The 19,802-nt window shown below is 45.9% G+C and overlaps 1 protein-coding gene across 1 annotated transcript in view; it reads left to right on the top strand.

Annotated features, from left to right (window-relative positions):
* The window catches only part of LOC115182685 (insulin-like growth factor 1 receptor), a 67,271-nt gene extending 50,836 nt beyond the window's left edge, over positions 1-16,435 (top strand). Inside the window, exons 14-18 of the mRNA XM_029744179.1 lie at positions 996-1,103; positions 4,285-4,450; positions 4,571-4,700; positions 9,161-9,295; positions 15,794-16,435. Coding sequence (XP_029600039.1) covers positions 996-1,103; positions 4,285-4,450; positions 4,571-4,700; positions 9,161-9,295; positions 15,794-16,415 — 1,161 coding nt within the window. The 3' untranslated portion in view covers positions 16,416-16,435. The remainder of the gene's footprint in view (positions 1-995; positions 1,104-4,284; positions 4,451-4,570; positions 4,701-9,160; positions 9,296-15,793) is intronic.
* Positions 16,436-19,802: the final 3,367 nt, after the last annotated feature.

Consider the following 19,802-nt stretch of genomic DNA (forward strand, 5'->3'; position numbering starts at 1 on the left):
ACACACAGCGTGGTACGACACACACACACACACACACACACACACACAGCGTGGTACGACACACACACACACACACACACACACAGCGTGGTACGACACACACACACACACACACACAGCGTGGTACGACACACACACACACACACAGCGTGGTACGACACACACACACACACACAGCGTGGTACGACACACACACACAGCGTGGTACGACACACACACACACACACTAGACGTCTAGATTTTGACCTGATGCTCCCCCTGTCCTGTCTAGATGTTGACCTGATGCTCCCCCTGTCCTGTCTAGATGTTGACCTGATGCTCCCCCTGTCCTGTCTAGATGTTGACCTGATGCTCCCCCTGTCCTGTCTAGATGTTGACCTGATGCTCCCCCTGTCCTGTCTAGATGTTGACCTGATGCTCCCCCTGTCCTGTCTAGATGTTGACCTGATGCTCCCCCTGTCCTGTCTAGATGTTGACCTGATGCTCCCCCTGTCCTGTCTAGATGTTGACCTGATGCTCCCCCTGTCCTGTCTAGATGTTGACCTGATGCTCCCCCTGTCCTGTCTAGATGTTGACCTGATGCTCCCCCTGTCCTGTCTAGATGTTGACCTGATGCTCCCCCTGTCCTGTCTAGATGTTGACCTGATGCTCCCCCTGTCCTGTCTAGATGTTGACCTGATGCTCCCCCTGTCCTGTCTAGATGTTGACCTGATGCTCCCCCTGTCCTGTCTAGATGTTGACCTGATGCTCCCCCTGTCCTGTCTAGATGTTGACCTGATCCCCCCCCTGTCCTGTCTAGATGTTGACCTGATGCTCCCCCTGTCCTGTCTAGATGTTGACCTGATGCTCCCCCTGTCCTGTCTAGATGTTGACCTATAACTCCACACCCCCTGTCCTGTCTTATGTTTCTGTGAACAAATGAGTAGTCCCCTGTTTGTCAGTTCAGGATGTGGGCTCTGACCACTGATATCATTTGTGTGCTGTGATTGGTGCAGGTACGTCTGCTGGGTGTGGTTTCGCAGGGCCAGCCCACCTTGGTTATCATGGAGCTGATGACTAAAGGAGATCTGAAGAGCCACCTGAGGTCACTACGGGCTAAAGACGTAAGTTACCTACCCCTCATCCTGACCCCTACCACCTACCCCCTAGTCACCTGAGGTCACTATGGGCTAAAGACGTAAGTTACCTACCCCTAACCCTGACCCCTACCACCTACCCCCTAGTCACCTGAGGTCACTATGGGCTGAAGACGTAAGTTCCCTACCCCTCATCCTGACCCCTGACCCCTACCCCCTAGTCACCTGAGGTCACTATGGGCTGAAGACGTAAGTTCCCTACCCCTCATCCTGACCCCTGACCCCTACCCCCTAGTCACCTGAGGTCACTACGGGCTAAAGACGTAAGTTACCTACCCCTAACCCTGACCCCTACCACCTAGCCACCTGAGGTCACTATGGGCTAAAGACGTAAGTTACCTACCCCTCATCCTGACCCCTAACCCCTACCCCCTAGTCACCTGAGGTCACTATGGGCTGAAGACGTAAGTTACCTACCACTCATCCTGACCCCTCATCCTGACCCCTAATCCCTCATCCTGACCCCTACCACCTAGCCACCTGAGGTCACTACGGGCTAAAGGCGTAAGTTCCCTACCACCTAGCCACCTGAGGTCACTACGGGCTAAAGACGTAAGTTGCCTACCCCTCATCTTGACCCCTAATCCCTCATCCTGACCCCTACCACCTAGTCACCTGAGATCACTTTGAGCTAAAGACGTAAGTTACCTAACCCCTCATTCTAACGTCTACCACCTGAGGTCACTATAAATGAAAACAATTGTATTTGTCACATGCGCCGAATACAACCGGTGTAGACCTTAACTTGAAATGCTTACTTACAAGCCCTTAACCAACAATGCTGTTCAAGAAATAGTTAACGTCTTGAGCGTCTCATCCCGTAAGCGGGATCAACATCCAGCGAAAAACTCCTAGCGACATTAGCATAACGAAATTTAATATATATATTTTTTCAAATATAGGACTGTCTCATATCGTTTTATAGATACACCTCTCCTGAATCGACCCACGTCGTCCGATTTCAAAAAGGTTTTACAGGAAAAGCAAAACATTAGATTATGTTAGAGGAGTACATGGTAAAAGTAGCAACATAGCAATTTTCCGACCAACCACATGCATCACAAATAACCAAAAAACAGCTAAATGCAGCACTAACCTTTTACAAACTTCATCAGATGACACACCTAGGACATCATGTTACACAATGCATGCATTCTTTTGTTCAATAAAGTTCATATTTATATATAAAAACAGCATTTTACATCGGCACCTGACGTTGACTAACTATTTTCCCTCAAATGCATCCCGGGAAACAGTGCTACAATTTACTAAATTACTATTCGAAAACATTTTTAAAATGTAATATTGTCATTCTAAGATTTATAGATGAATATCTCTTGAAAGCACCTGTCATACCAGATTTAAAAATAACTTTACTGGGTAATCACACTTTGCGATAAAAGGGGATGCGATACTCAGAAAATTAGCTGGTAAACCTAGCTCGGCGCCATCTTGGAACAATCGCATATCACATCTAATCTTGTATACTATTGTCAATAATCCCTTACCTTTAGTTGTCTTCATCAGAAAGCACTTCCAGGCATCCCAGGTCCACAACAAATGTATTTTCGGTCGAAAAAGTCCATCCTTTATGTTCCATTAGCTTGCTGTTGTTAGCGCATCTGAAGGCTGTATCCAACTGCTCCGTCGGGCGCGGGACAGCATTTTCGAAAAAGAACTTTTTTCCCTCATTTAGGTTCGTTCAAACATGTCAAACGTTGTATAACATAAATCTTCAGGGCCTGTTTCAACAACAGAGCCAATAAGATTCGAGGGGGACGATTGTATTGTGTTTCAAAACGTTTCGAAAGGAGGGGGTAGACAGGGCCGCCGACGTCACAATGGTGATGGCCAAACGGATTTCAGTTTGCCTGCATTAAAGTCCCCGGCCACTAGGAGCGCCTCCTCTGGATGAGCATGTTCTTGTTTGCTTATGTCCTTATTCAGCTTGTTGAGTGCGGTCTTAGTGCCAGCATCGGTTTGTGGTGGTAAATAGACGGCTCTCTTGGTAGAAAGTGTGGTCAACAGTTTATCATGATGTACTGTTGTATACTTCTGTATACATCTGGCCCTTCTTTGGACACTGTGTTAACTAACCTCCAGACAAGCTTCAATGCCATACAACTCTCCTTCCGTGGCCTCCAACTGCTCTTAAATACAAGTAAAACTACATGCATGCTCTTCAACCGATTGCTGCCCGCACCTGCCTGCCCGTCCAACATCACTACTCTGGACGGTTCTGACTTCAAATATGTGGACAACTACAAATACCTAGGTGTCTGGTTAGACTGTAAACTCTCCTTCCAGACTCACATTAAGCATCTCTAATCCAAAATTAAATCTATAATCCGCTTCCTATTTCACAACAAAGCATCCTTCACTCATGCTGCCAAACATACCCTTGTAAAACGAACTATCCTACAGATCCTTGACTTCGGCGATGTCATTTACAAAATAGCCTCCAACACTCTACTCAGCAAATTGGATGCAGTCTATCACAGTGCCATCCGTTTTGTCACCAAAGCCCCATATACTACCCACCACTGCGACCTGTACGCTCTCGTTGGCTGGCCCTCACTTTATATTCGTCGCCAAACTCACTGGCTCCAGGTTATCTACAAGTCTATGCTAGGTAAAGCCCCGCCTTATCTCAGCTCACTGGTCACCATAGCAGCACCCACTCGTAGCACGCGCTTCAGCAGGTATATCTCACTGGTCACCCCCAAAGCCAATTCCTCCTTTGGCCGCCTTTCCTTCCAGTTCTCAGCTGCCAATGACTGGAACGAATTGCAAAAATCACTGAAGCTGGAGACTCATATCTCCCTCACTAGCTTTAAGCACCAGCTGTAATTGACAAATAGACACACAACGCCACCCCTCGTCTTACCAGACGAAGCTGTTCTGTCCTGCTGATGCATGGAAAACCCAGCCAACTGTATATTATCAGTGTCGTCATTCAGCCACGTCTCGGTGAAACATATATTACAGGATACGATATTACAGTTTTTAATGTCCTGTTGGTAGGATAATCTCCAACAGTTTATCCAGTTTATTCTCCAGTGAGTTTACAGTCTTTACCTCCCTCCTCTGAAGGAGATTATTCAGATGGACTCTAACCTCTCCTCTCCTCCTCTCTCCTGCCCTACAGCCGTCCCAGTCCTACAGTCTCAACCTCCCACCTCTGAAGAAGATTATTCAGATGGCTGGGGAGATAGCGGACGGGATGTCTTATCTCAACGCTAACAAGTTTGTCCACAGAGACCTGGCTGCCAGGAACTGTATGGTGGCAGACGACTACACCGTCAAGATAGGTGGTACGGACAGACAGACTTCCTCCTAAAGAATTACACTTCAATTAAACTTGTAATTTAGCCTAGTATATTGATACATGCATGTTAAGTCATTTCCCCCTGTCTTCCCTGTGTGTGAGGTAGATTTTGGTATGACCAGAGACATCTACGAGACAGACTACTACCGTAAAGGAGGAAAGGGTTTGCTGCCGGTCAGATGGATGTCCCCCGAGTCCCTTAAAGATGGAGTGTTCACCACCACCTCCGATGTCTGGTAACTTCACCCGTTCACCCTCTCACCCATTCACCCATTCACCCTCTCATTTCCATGAGGACGGAGCAGTTCACATCCAGGAGGGGACGACATTTTAAAAGGAAGGGAGTCAAGCTTGTAGAAGAGCCTGAACCCCTCTCTCCATTTGTCCCCCGTTGGGAAGCCATTTAACCTGGTGATGTTTTGAGACGGAGTGGAACACAAGTCCAGTTCCAGCGTCTGTCTGTTTAAATCAGATCTGGCCAGGAGGCCTCACTACCGTTTATATCAGATCTGGCCAGGAGGCCTCACTACCGTTTATATCAGATCTGGCCAGGAGGCCTCACTACCGTTTATATCAGATCTGGCCAGGAGGCCTCACTACCGTTTATATCAGATCTGGCCAGGAGGCCTCACTACCGTTTATATCAGATCTGGCCAGGAGGCCTCACTACCGTTTAAATCAGATCTGGCCAGGAGGCCTCACTACCGTTTAAATCAGATCTGGCCAGGAGGCCTCACTACCGTTTAAATCAGATCTGGCCAGGAGGCCTCACTACCGTTTATATCAGATCTGGCCAGGAGGCCTCACTATCGTTTAAATCAGATCTGGCCAGGAGGCCTCACTACCGTTTAAATCAGATCTGGCCAGGAGGCCTCACTACCGTTTAAATCAGATCTGGCCAGGAGGCCTCACTACCGTTTAAATCAGATCTGGCCAGGAGGCCTCACTACCGTTTAAATCAGATCTGGCCAGGAGGCCTCACTACCGTTTAAATCAGATCTGGCCAGGAGGCCTCACTACCGTTTAAATCAGATCTGGCCAGGAGGCCTCACTACCGTTTAAATCAGATCTGGCCAGGAGGCCTCACTACCGTTTAAATCAGATCTGGCCAGGAGGCCTCACTATCGTTTATATCAGATCTGGCCAGGAGGCCTCACTATCGTTTAAATCAGATCTGGCCAGGAGGCCTCACTATCGTTTAAATCAGATCTGGCCAGGAGGCCTCACTACCGTTTAAATCAGATCTGGCCAGGAGGCCTCACTACCGTTTAAATCAGATCTGGCCAGGAGGCCTCACTACCGTTTAAATCAGATCTGGCCAGGAGGCCTCACTACCGTTTAAATCAGATCTGGCCAGGAGGCCTCACTACCGTTTAAATCAGATCTGGCCAGGAGGCCTCACTACCGTTTATATCAGATCTGGCCAGGAGGCCTCACTACCGTTTATATTAGACTCAAACTGCTTTTTCTGCTCAGTCCTTTTCACAGTGTACACTACTAAACCAAATGACAGCACACAGAGTGTCCACTACTAAGCCAAATGACAGCACACAGAGTGTACACTACTAAGGGTCAGGGTGTATAACCCCAGGGTGTGTAGGGTCAGGGTTAAAGGTCGACCGATTAATCGGAATGGCCGATTAATTAGGGCCGATTTCGAATTTTCATAACAATCGGTATTTTGGGCCGCCGATTTATTTTATTTTTTTTTATTTTTTTTTAGACCTTTATTTATCTAGGCAAGTCAGTTAAGAACACACTTATTTTCAATGACGGCCCAGGAACGGGGTTAACTGCCTTGTTCAGGGGGGATTCGGGGATTCGTTTTTGCAACCTGCCGGTTACTAGTTGTTAAGAGAATTATGTTCTCAATGTTAACTTCAATTAATACTCAGTCTGCCATCCATAATGTGTACGATTCTGGTTTAAAAACAGACAGAGGACCAGCTTACAAGAATCGAGAATTGTTTATTCAGGAGAGCGCTTTGCAGTTCATACTCAAAACATCTATTATACACCAGGCTTCTCATTTACACACTACACACTAACACACTAACACACTACACACTACACACTACACACTAACACACTAACACACTACACACTACACACTACACACTAACACACTAACACACTAACACACTAACACACTAACACACTAACACACTAACACACTACCACACTACCACACTACCACACTAACACTAACACGTTACACGTTACACACTACCACACTAACACATTACACACTAACACATTAACACATTAACACACACTACACACTAACACACTACACACTAACACACTACACATTACACATTACACGTTACACACTAACACACTAACACACTAACACACTAACACATTACACACTAACACATTAACACACTAACACTAAGGAGAGTCAATTGTTCTTCCCCAGAACTCTCAACACCGTAAATTCTTACCCAGCCGACAGTATTTTAGTACTCTGAGATCAGGGAAACCTGGAGGGTTCAAGCTAGGTCAGGTCAACCACAGTTTAACAGTTCTTGATGTTTATTTAAACACACAGACCTCCATTCCTCTCCTATCCTAGTCAATCTCATGAGACTTATGCTCAACCCTTTAGTTACTTATTCTACAGGCTATATAGACCATATCCCTAAATTCAGGGTAGAGTTATTTAAATCATTACACTCAAGCAGGAATTCCTTTAACACTAGTCCAACGCTCTAACCACCTGCCTTACATTGCACTCCACGAGGAGCCTGCATGGCAGGCTGACTACCTGTTACGTGAGAGCAGCAAGAAGCCAAGGTAAGTTGCTAGCTAGCATTAAACTTAACTTATAAAAAACTATCGATCTTAACATAATCACTAGTTAACTACATATGGTTGATGATATTACTAGTTTATCTAACGTGTCCTGCGTTGCATATAATCGACGCAGTGCCTGTTAATTTATCATCGGATCACAGCCTACTTCGACAAACGGGTGTTGATTTAACAAGCGCATTTGCGAAAAAAGCACTGTCGTTGCACCAATGTACCTAACCATAAACATCAATGCCTTTCTTTAAAATCAATAAACAAGTATATATTTTTAACCTGCATATTCAGTTAATATTGCCTGCTAACATGAAATTGTGTCACATCTCTAGCGTTCATTGCAAGCAGAGTCAGGGTATATGCAACAGTTTGGGCCGCCTGGCTCGTTGCGAACTAATTTGCCAGAATTGTACGTAATTATGACATAACATTGAAGGTTGTGCAATGTAACAGGAATATTTAGACTTAAGGATGCCACCCGTTAGATAAAATACGGAACGGTTCCCTATTTCACTGAAAGGAAAAACGTTTTGTTTTCGAGATGATCGTTTCCGGATTTGACCATATTAATGACCTAAGGCTCGTATTTCTGTGTTTATTATATTAAAATTAAGTCTATGATTTGCTAGAGTAGTCTGACGGAGCGGTGGTAGGCAGCAGCAGGCTCGTAAGCATTGATTCAAAACAGCAGTTTTGTGCGTTTTGCCAGCAGCCCTTCGCAATGCATTGCGCTGTTTATGACTTCAAGCCTATCAACTCCCAAGATTAGGCTGGTGTAACCGATGTGAAATGGCTAGCTAGTTAGCCGGGTGCGCGCTAATAGCGTTTCAAACGTCACTCGCTCTGAGACTTCCAGTAGTTGTTCCCCTTGCTCTGCATGGGTAACGCTGCTTCGAGGGTGGCTGTTGTTGATGTGTTCCTGGTTCGAGCCCAGGTAGGAGCGAGGAGAGGGACGGAAGCTATACTGTTACACTGGCAATACTAAAGTGCCTATAAGAACATCCAATAGTCAAAGGTATATGAAATACAAATCGTATAGAGAGAAATAGTCCTATAATTCCTATAATAACTACAACCTAAAACTTCTTACCTGGGAATATTGAAGACTCATGTTAAAAGGAACCACCAGCTTTCATATGTTCTCATGTTCTGAGCAAGGAACTTAAACGTTAGCTTTTTTACATGGCACATATTGTACTTTTACTTTCTTCTCCAACACTTTGCATTATTTAAACCAAATTGAACATTATTTATTTGGGGCTAAATTGATTTTATTGATGTATTATATTAAGTTAAAATAAGTGTTCATTCAGTATTGTTGTAATTGTCATTATTACAAATAAAAAATATATATATATATTTTTTATATTAAATCGGCCGATTAATCGGTATCGGCTTTTTTGGTCCTCCAATAATTGGTATCGGTGTTGAAAAATCATAATTGGTCGACCTCTAGTCAGGGTGTGCAGGGTGTATAACCCCGTCTCTCCTCTCTCTGCAGGTCTTTTGGGGTGGTGTTATAACCCCGTCTCTCCTCTCTCTGCAGGTCTTTTGGGGTGGTGTTATAACCCCGTCTCTCCTCTCTCTGCAGGTCTTTTGGGGTGGTGTTATAACCCCGTCTCTCCTCTCTCTGCAGGTCTTTTGGGGTGGTGTTATAACCCCGTCTCTCCTCTCTCTGCAGGTCTTTTGGGGTGGTGTATAACCCCGTCTCCTCTCTCTGCAGGTCTTTTGGGGTGGTGTTATAACCCCGTCTCCTCTCTCTCTGCAAGTCTTTTGGGGTGGTGTTATAACCCCGTCTCCTCTCTCTGCAGGTCTTTTGGGGTGGTGTTATAACCCCAGGGTGTATAACCCCCAGGGTGTGTAACCCCGTCTCCTCTGTCTGCAGGTCTTTTGGGGTGGTGTTATGGGAGATCGCCACGCTAGCAGAGCAGCCCTACCAGGGGATGTCCAATGAGCAGGTGCTGCGCTTCGTTATGGACGGAGGACTGCTAGACAAACCAGACAACTGCCCAGACATGCTGTGGGTTACACACACACACACACACACACACACACACACACACACACACACACACACACACCTGCCCTGACATGCTGTGGGTTACACACACACACCTGGTTTTCTGTTCGCCCGGTATATCTGCATTTTTGCCCCCCAAAAATGGAAAAGCCGGTAAATATAATTGGTGCCGGGAGAAGAAAAATCCTTTAGCGAAATAATGCTTTTCAGCCTGTTCATTGGTGGGAATACCAGTCATACTTATCCTAGCCTGTTCATTGGTGGGAATACCAGTCATGCTTATCGTAAGACATCCCATGCTCGCTCTCTCTCTCTCTCGCTCTCAATTCAATTCAATTCAATTCGCTTTATTGGCATGACGTAACAATGTACATATTGCCAAAGCTTACTTTGGATATTTACAATATAAAAAATAAATAAAAATGAGAATCAAAAATTGTCAACGGGACAACAGTAACAACAATAACCAACGGTCAATATAACCATACATTCAACAATAACAATAATCATACAGTTGAGGACATGTGCAGGTTTATTGGTCTGTCAGACACTGTCCCTCAACTTATGGCAGGCAGCAATGTAGTGCGCTGCCAACCCACAGCTCTCTGCGTCCTCCCCCAACAGGATGGGTAGCCTATCCTCATCAGAGAGGTCTTTAAAACCTTGAATAAGGATTTCAAATTTGGGGAAATGACACTCTCTAATTGTTTTATATTTTTGACATTTTGTCAGGAAATGCAGCTCCGTCTCAGGTTCTGCTGTTGTGCAGTGGTTGCACAGCCTTTCCTCTACAGGGAGCCAGGTTTTCCTGTGTCTACCCTTCTCAATGGCAAGGCTGTGCTCACTGAGCCTGTACTTTGTCAAGGTTTTTCTAAGATTTTGATCAGTAACCATGGTCAAATATTTAGCCATAGTGTACTGTCGATTTAGGGCCAGATAGCACTGCATTTTGCTTTGTGTTTGTGCTTGTGTTTCCCAATAAGCAATGTAGTTTTGTTTTGACTGTGTTGTAATTTGGTTTATTCTGATTGATTGGATGTTCTGGTCCTGAGGCTTCAGTGTGTTAGTAGAACAGGTTTGTGAACTCAGCCCCAGGACCAGCTGGATGAGGGGACTCTTTTCTTTGCTCAGCTCTTGGCATTGCAGGGCTTGGTAATGATATGAGAGGGGGTCACTGTATTTTAGATGTTTCCAAAACTTAATTGCTCTTTTTTGAGTTTTTATTATTAGTGGATATTGGCCTAATTCTGCCCTGCATGCATTGTTTGTAGTTTTCCTCTGGACACGTAGGAGAATCTTACAGAACTCTGCATGTAGGGTTTCAATGGGGTGTTTGTCCCATTTGATGAAATCTTGTTTTGCAAGTGGACCCCACACCTCGCTGCCATAAAGTGCAATTGGTTCAATGACATATTCAATTAGTTTTAGCCAAATTTTAATAGGTATTTCAATTTGAATTTGCTTTTTAATGGCGTAGAATGCCCTGCGTGCTTTCTCTCTCAGTTCATTCACTGCCTCATTAAGGTGTCCAGTTGAGCTTATTTTTAAACCTAAGTAATTGTAGTGTGTACAGTACTCTATATATTTTGTACCAATTGAGAACTTTGGTCTAATTCCCTGAGATCTGGATCTTCTCTGGAAAATCATTATTTTAGTCTTTTTGGGGTTTACTGCCAGGGCCCAGGTCTGGCAGTACTGCTCTAGCAGGTCCAGGCTCTGCTGTAGGCCAGGTGCTGTGGGTGACAGCAGGCATAGGTCATCTGCGAAGAGTAGGCATTTAACTTCTGAATTGTGGAGACTAACACCAGGGGCTGAGGATTTTTCTAGAATAGTGGCCAATTCGTTAATGTAAATATTGAAGAGTGCAGGGCTCAGATTGCAACCCTGACGAAGGCCCCGCCCCTGGTTAAAGAATTCTGTCCTTTTCTTACCAATTTTAATGCTGCACGTATTGCCAGTATACATTGATTTAATTATGTCATATGTTTTACCCCCTACACCACTTTCAATAACTTTGTAGAACAGTCCTGTATGCCAAATAGAATCAAATGCTTTTTGGAAGTCGATAAAGCAAGTGTATATTTTGGTATTATTTTGGTGGACATGTTTATCTATCAGGGTGTGTAAGGTGTAAATATGATCAGTTGTGCGATGTTTTGGTATAAATCCAATTTGGCTATTACTCAAGACATTGTGCTTATTAAGGAAGTTTAGAACTCTTACATTGATGATACTACAGAAAACCTTCCCCAGGTTACTGTTCACACAAATGCCTCTGTAATTGTTAGGGTCAAATTTGTCTCCATTCTTAAAGATTGGGGTTATGAGTCCTTGATTCCAGATGTCAGGGAAATAACCTACACTCAGGATCAAATTAAACAGTTTTAATATAGCCAATTGAAATTTTGCACTAGTGAGTTTAAGCATTTCATTTAGGATGCCATCAGGTCCGCAGGCTTTTTTAAATTTGAGAGCCTGAAGTTTCTTATAGAGCTCCTGGTCAGTAATTGGGGAGTCCAATGGGTTTTGATTGTCCTTTATAGCTTTTTCTAATCCATTCAACTTCTCATGGATTTGGCGTTGTTCTGCGTTTGTGTCAATTTGAACGGTGTTGTAGAGTGTTTTGAAATGGGTTGTCCATATGTCACCATTTTGTATTGCTAATTCCTCTTGTTTAGATTTTTTTAGTTTTTTCCAATTTTGCCAAAAGTTGTTTGTGTTTATGGACTCCTCAATTAGTGTCAGCTGCTTGCTGTTGTACTGTGCTTTTTTGGTTCTGAGTGTACGTTTATAGAGTTTTAAAGTCTCACAGTAATGAAGGCGTAATTCACCATTATTTGGGTCTCTGTGCTTTTGGTTGGATAGTGTTCTAAGTTTTTTCCTTATAATTTTACAATCTGCATCAAACCAGTTGTCATCTGTGATTTTTTTAGTTTTGTTTTTTATCAATTTCAATTGTGCTTCTTTTGCCGTTTGCCTGAATATATAGTTGATGTTTCGTACTGCTAGATTGATGCCTTCTTTACTGTGAGTGAATGTGGTATCCAGAAAGTTATCTAAGAGTGTTTGGATATTTTGGTTCCAGGTTGCTTTCTGGTATTCTTCTGTGCTGTTTTGGGCCCATCTGTATGAATTTCTGATGTTGTACAGCTTACTGGGCTGTGAATGTGTGGTTGTTTCCAGGTCTGTTCTTTTGAGGAACAACGTAATTTGGCTGTGATCAGACAGAGGTGTTAGTGGCTTGACAGTGAATGAGCTGAGAGAGAAAGGGTCCATGTCTGTGATCATATAGTCTACTGTACTGTGGCCAAGAGGTGAGCAGTAGGTAAATCTCCCCAAAGAGTCCCCCCGTAACCTACCATTGACAAAGTACAGACCCAGGCTTCTACAGAGCTGCAAAAGATCCCTTCCGTTTTTGTTGACGGTGCTGTCACTGTTGTTTCTATGGGGGAGATTAAGATAGTTAGAAACACTATGGCCTGTAATAAAGCTGTCCCCTCGTGTGCTCGTTAGATCAGGTAGTGTTCCTGTGCGCGCATTTGTGTCCCCACAGATGAGCACATTTCCCTGGGCCTGGAAATGGCACGTCTCTTCCTCGAGGGTGGGGAAGATCTCCTCTGAGTAATATGGGGATTCTGAGGGGGGGATATATATTGCGCAAAGGAACACATCTTTTTCTGTCAGTACAAGTTCTTTTTTTAGTTTTAACCAAATGTGGTATTTGCCAATTTTGAGGGGATCAATTAGATTTTGTAGTTCGGATTTGTACCAAATGATCAATCCTCCAGAGTCTCTGCCTCTATTGACAGAGCTGTGTTTCTGTGATGGCACAATGACCTCTCTGTAGCCTGTGGGACAGTGAGTGACAACGTCAGCCTTACACCATGTCTCCTGCCGAATGATGACGTCAACATCTTTCAGATTTTTGTTGAACTCCAGTGCTAAACTCTTCAGACCAAAGGTTGATGAGTTTAGACCCTGAATGTTCCACATGCTAACTGATAGTGATTTCATGTTGCAAAAAGAAAGAGTAGCAGTCAGAAATACAGTAACGATTAACTAATAAGTTGTTAAGAGCGAGATAAACAGGATATCAGCTAACATTTATTCTGTTATTCTGTTAAATATTCCTATTCATTGAACAAGTAAATTCTAGTACAATAGGTGTGTGTGTGTGTGTGTGTGTGTGTGGTGTGTGTGTGTGTGTGTATGCGTCCGTGTGTGTTTAGTGCAGTTTAGTGCAGATGTATTGGAGGAGCTGTTTAATCTCACTTAATCCTACAGGGTTCTCCTGTCCTCTGACGACCTCCGCGTAGCTGCGCTGGTCCTGCTGTTGGGCCCTGTGAGGTGGAGGGGGGCCAGGTCTGGGCTGTGGGACTTCCTCTCTGGTCTGGTAGGGGTGGTGGTCTGGTGCGGGATAATAGGCTGGGCCCGGTCTGGTCTGGCTAAGCCGATGGAAGTGGTGATGCTCTGGGGGTGGGTGGGGCCTGTGGGGTGCACTGGGTCTGGTGTGGCGTTGAAGGGGCCTGGGGCTCCTTGGTGGTGCAGTGGTCTGGTAGGGGTCTCTGGGTGCTCCTCTGTCCAGTACAGCATGGGGTGTTTGTCTACCAAGTGCTACGTCCTTTAGGGACTTGGCAAACATCCCTACTGTCTGCTTCCTCAGGTGGGAGTGGTCGTGTAGATGCTCTGGGGTGATTGTTGGGTGGTGAGCAATGTGTATGTTCGGGAGTAGGCCACACCCTCTGGTGATGTCAGCGTTGACTTTCTGGATGGTACGGGGATGAAAGTCTTTGCGGGGCAGCAGAGTGGAGATGGTGATGTGGGAGTTGGGGAACCACTCAGAGGCCCTCTCTGCTACTCTGTTGACCAGGCTGCCTACTCTCTCCTGCTCCTCTCGCAGGTTGTTGGTGCCGGTGTGAATAATAATGTGGCCTGGTGTGCCAAAGTCAGGCTGGGACAGGATGTGGAGTGCATCTTGTGTTTTTGGGCACCATATTTTGCGCACCTTGTGTTGGGGGAAGAGTTTATCTTCTTGAATGAATTTCCCATTTGAGTCAATGAGGATGGCCACCTCAGTGGGTTTTACCAGATTGGTGCGTTTTCGGTCTGGGGCTGGAGTAGACAGGGCCTGTGTACATGGAGGGGTGTGTGGGGGTGTGTCAGGGGGGGCCAGAGAGCTTCTCTCTGTAGTAGGTGTCTCTATGTGGGCCTCTTTGTTGACTGGGGGTGTGGGTAAAGTGTTGTCGGTATGGGGGGGGATTGTGGGTAAAGGTGGGGTTGTTAGGGGTGGTGAGGGGCTGCAGCTTCTCTCTGGGAGTCTCTACAGTCTGTTCTCTCTGCTGTAGCACCCTCTTGATGACAGACAACTCCTTTGCCATCTCCTCCTTTACCTGCACTAGCTCTCTCCTCATGGTGGCCTTTACCTCCTCAAGCGCTGTGGTAAGGCTCTCTCTCAGCTCCTGGACAGAGTTCTTCAGCTGGGTCCTGCACTGGTTGATCTGGTCCTGTAGAAGCTCTGTGTCTGGGCTGGAGGTGGTGTAGCTGGGGGGCTGCTCCTTCAGCTCAGTAACCCATACCTCTAACAGAGCCAGCCTGTCTCTCAACAGGCTGATGGTAGTGTGGTCTTGGCTCTGGTGGTTGTAGGCAGGCAGGGGGGAGGATAGTCCTGCTGTTGGGGTGCCTGAGGTGAGGGGAGAGGTCGGGGTGCTGTCCTTGTCTTTTTTACTTTCTGCTATCTTCATTAGGGTGGGGAAGTCCTGCACAACAGAGCTGAGTGCAGCCTCACTGCCCTGGACCATGATAGTGCCGTTCTGATACATGTTTACCGTCAGAAACCTGTTTTCCTGGTCCTTATCGCTGTCCTCAAAAATGTGGATTTGTCTTCCCTTGCAGATGCCTTTCTTCGTGGTGTAGCTGAAATGGCTAGTTACAGCTGTATGCCAGGCAGTAGTGTGGTCTGTGTAAAATAGCAGGTTTGTAACAGTCCCGTTTTGTGAGCAGTCGGCAAACAAAGTTTCTGGGTTCTCCCTCAGAATTCTGTGTTTAAAGTTGATTCTTCCCTTCTCTGATTTGATTTCTGCCGGGTATTCAAAAAACAACGGAGAAAGTCTCTCAGTCTCTGCCGTTGGTGTCGATGCTAGCGCTGCCTCAGTGGCCATGTTGCTATGGTTACCACCAGTAAACGGTTAGAGCTAGACGGTGAGCTAGCTGACAGATTTGAATTTGGCTAGCTACCACGATGAAGATTGGTCTTTTTACTCACTCTCTGTCAATCTTTTCCTCCTGTTTTGATCTTCAGTTGTACAATTAGATTACCTATACATTTTTTGCTAATTTAGTCGTGTCAATCTCGCTCTTAACAACCAAAAAGTTATAACAAGTCAGGAGCTGTTCTTCTGCATGACTTCTCAATGTAACTCTTTCTTTTTTTTCTTTTTTTTCTCTCTCTCTCTCTCTCTCTCTCTCTCTGTCTCTCTGTCTCTCTTTCTCTCCTACCAGGTTTGAGTTGATGCGGATGTGTTGGCAGTACAACCCTAAGATGCGTCCGTCGTTTCTGGAGATCATTAACAGCATCAAAGAGGAGCTGGAGCCACCGTTCAGAGAGATGAGTTTCTTTTACAGCGAAGAGAACAAGCTTCCAGACACAGAGGAGTCAGACATGGAGGTAGAAAACCTGAACAATGTTCCTTTAGGCCCCGCTGCCTCTTCACGTCCCCCCATCCCCTGTTCCCCCACCGCCTCCGGGTCCGCCCTCCCCAACCAGCCCCCTCCTCCCCACTCCCAACAGACACCAGCCTCCACGGCCCCCGCCGGTCCGTTAACGCTGGGCTCCACCCTGCCTTCAGCCCCGTCCTCTGGGCAGGTTCAGCCCCAGGCTCCCTTGTCCCCTTGCTCCCCAGCCCTCGGGGCCACCAGCCAGGCCTGCTGCTCCCCAGTGGCCCCTGGCCCCTCCTCGGCACAGAGCTCAGGGGCCTCAGGACAGGTGGCGTCCAACGGCCCCGAGGCGGTCGCCCAGGTCCTGCTGCGACCAGCCTTCAACAACTCACCGCCCTACGCACACATGAACGGAGTGAGGAAGAAGGAACGTGCCATGCCCCTCCCACAGTCCTCGGCCTGCTGATCCTAGTGGACCCCCCTCTCCATCCCTCATCTCTGATGGACCCCCCCCTCCATCCCTCATCTCTGATGGACCCCCCCCCCTCCATCACTCATCTGTGATGGACCCCTCTGTAGTGGACCCCCCTCTCCATCCCTCATCTCTGATGGACCCCTCTGTGGTGGACCCCCCTCTCCATCCCTTATCTTTGATGGACTCCTCTGTAGTGGACCCCCCTCTCCATCCCTCATCTCTGATGGACCCCTCTGTAGTGGACCCCCCTCTCCATCCCTCATCTCTGATGGACCCCCCTCTCCATCCCTCATCTCTGATGGACTCCTCTGTAGTGGACCCCCCTCTCCATCCCTCATCTCTGATGGACCCCTCTCTGATGGACTCCTCTGTGGTGGACCCCCCTCTCCATCCCTCATCTCTGATGGACCCCCCCTCTCCATCCCTCATCTCTGATGGACTCATCTGTAGTGGACCCCCCTCTCCATCCCTCATCTCTGATGGACTCCTCTGTAGTGGACCCCCCTCTCCATCCCTCATCTCTGGTGGACTCCTCTGTAGTGGACCCCCCTCTCCATCCCTCATCTCTGGTGGACTCCTCTCTGATGGACTCCTCTGTGGTGGACCCCCCTCTCCATCCCTCATCTCTGATGGACTCCTCTCTGATGGACTCCTCTGTAGTGGACCCCCCTCTCCATCCCTCATCTCTGATGGACCCCCCTCTCCATCCCTCATCTCTGATGGACCCCCCCCCCCCCCCCCCCCTCTCCATCCCTCATCTCTGATGGACCCCTCTCTGATGGACTCCTCTGTGGTGGACTCCTACTTTTTCATTCTGTTATTGTATTGACATTTCTATCAGCTGCCTGATATAAAGCACCTCCTGCTGAGGCCTGCTGGGAAAACGCTGGACCACGACCTGAACAACGGTGGTTTAAGATGTATTCCTTTAGGCCCAGCTACCTTTATATATAAAACACAAGTCCGTTGTTCAGGAAGGTTTCTGGTTACCGTTATCAGTCAAAAGTTTGGACACACCTACTCATTCCAGGGTTTTTCTTTAATGTTTACTATTTTCTACATTTGTAGAATAATAGTGAAGACATCAAAACTATGAAATTACACATATGGGATCATGTAGTAACCAAAAAAGTGTTAAACAAATCAAAATATATTTGAGATTCTTCAAAGTAGCCACCCTTTGCCTTGATGACAGCTTTGCACACTCTTGGCATTCTCTCATCCAGCTTCATGAGTTTTCCAACGGTCTTGAAGGAGTTCCCACATATGCTGAGCACTTGTTGGCTGCTTTTCCTTCACTCTGCAGTCCAACTCATCCCAAACCATCTCAATTGGGTTGAGGTCGGGTGATTGTGGAGGCCAGGTCATCTGTGGCATTACTCCATCACTCTCCTTCTTGGTCAAACAGCCCTTACACATCCTGGAGGTGTGTTGGGTCACTGTCCTGTTGAAAAACAAATGATAGTCCCACTAAGCCCAAACCAGAGGGGAAGGCGTATCGCTGCAGAATGCTGTGGTAGCCATGCTGGTTAGGTGTCCCTTGAATTCTAAATAAATCACAGACAGTGTCACCAGCAAAGCACCCCCATACCATCACACCTCCTCCTCCACGCTTCACGGTGGGAACCACACATGCAGAGATCATCCGTTCACCTACTCTGCGTCTCACAAAGACACGGCAGTTGGAAACCAAAAATCTCACATTTGGACTCATCAGACCCAAAGGACAGATTTTCACCAGTCTAATGTCTATTGGTCGTGTTTCTTGGCCCAAACAAGTCTCTTCTTCTTATTGGTGTCCTTTAGTAGTGGTTTCTTTGCAGCAATTCCACCCTGAAGGCCTGATTCACACAGTCTCCTCTGAACAGTTGATGTTGAGATGTGTCTGTTACTTGAACTCTGTGAAGCATTTATTTGGGCAGTGCAGTGCAGGTAACTCTAATGAACGTATCCTCTGCAGCAGAGGTAACTCTGGGTCTTCCTTTCCTGTGGCGGTCCTCATGAGAGCCAGTTTCATCATAGCGCTTGATGGTTTTTGCGACTGCACTTGAATAAACTTTCAAAGTTCTTGAAATGTTCCGTATTGACTGACCTTCATGTCTTAAAGTAATGATGGACTGTCGTTTCTCTTTGCTTATTTGAGCTGTTCTTGCCATAATATGGACTTGGTCTTTTACCAAATAGGGCTATCTTCTGTACAACACCCATACCTTGTCACAACACAACTGATTGGCTCAAACGCATTAAGAAGGAAAGAAATTCCACAAATTAACTTTTTAAGGCACACCTGTTAATTGAAATGCATTCCAGGTGACTACCTCATGAAGCTGGTTGAGAGAATGCAAAGCTGTCATCAAAGCAAAGGGTGGCTATTTGAAGAATCTGAAATATAAAATATATTTTGAACTGTTTCTCTTTTTTTGGTTACTACATGATTCCATATGTGTTATTTCATAGTGTTGATGTCTTCACTATTATTTTACAATGTAGAAAATAGTAAAAATAAAGAAAAACCCTGGAATGAGTAGGTGTGTCTAAACTTTTGACTGGTGCTGAGATGGTACACTATATATATATATATATATATATATATATATATATATATATATATATATATATATATATATATATATATAGTGTGTGTGTTTTTTATTAGTTTTTCTAAATTTTCCCAAATGGAGACAGCCTTTCAGAGTGAATGTTGGTTGGTTGGCTCACTGTGCAATATTGGGGGGTATGATTATTATTGTGAGGTAAATGTTTTCTCTTCTGTCTGGAAGCAACGCCAATGGCCAAGCGCCGTCTGTCTCTGTGTCTGTGTTGTATATCAGTGGATGGACAGACATGATCCGCTCTGTTGCACTGGGACAAGATGGCCACCACTGATGATGTTTAGCTGTCTGGCCTAAACTACATGTCTTCTCACTTTTGTCTTGTCTGTGATTGACAGGAAGCGTTCTGACATTGGTGTAAACTACATGTCGTCTCCAAGGCCTACAAGACATGACTAAATGATTTAGTATCTTAAAGGATTGGATCAATGCGAGGTTGTTTTATCCAGTCCTTCAGTTCCCTTCTTAGTTCCTCTGACCGGATGTATGGCTCCATATGCTTAGTTCCTCCTGACCAGATGTATGGCTCCATATGCTGAGTTCCTCTGACCAGATGTATGGCTCCATATGCTTAGTTCCTCTGACCAGATGTATGGCTCCATATGCTTAGTTCCTCTGACCAGATGTATGGCTCCATATGCTGAGTTCCTCCTGACCAGATGTATGGCTCCATATGCTTAGTTCCTTCTGACCAGATGTATGGCTCCATATGCTTAGTTCCTCTGACCAGATGTATGGCTCCATATGCTTAGTTCCTCTGACCAGA

This window comes from Salmo trutta, unplaced genomic scaffold (genome assembly GCF_901001165.1).
Source record: "Salmo trutta unplaced genomic scaffold, fSalTru1.1, whole genome shotgun sequence".
Lineage (NCBI taxonomy): Eukaryota > Metazoa > Chordata > Actinopteri > Salmoniformes > Salmonidae > Salmo > Salmo trutta.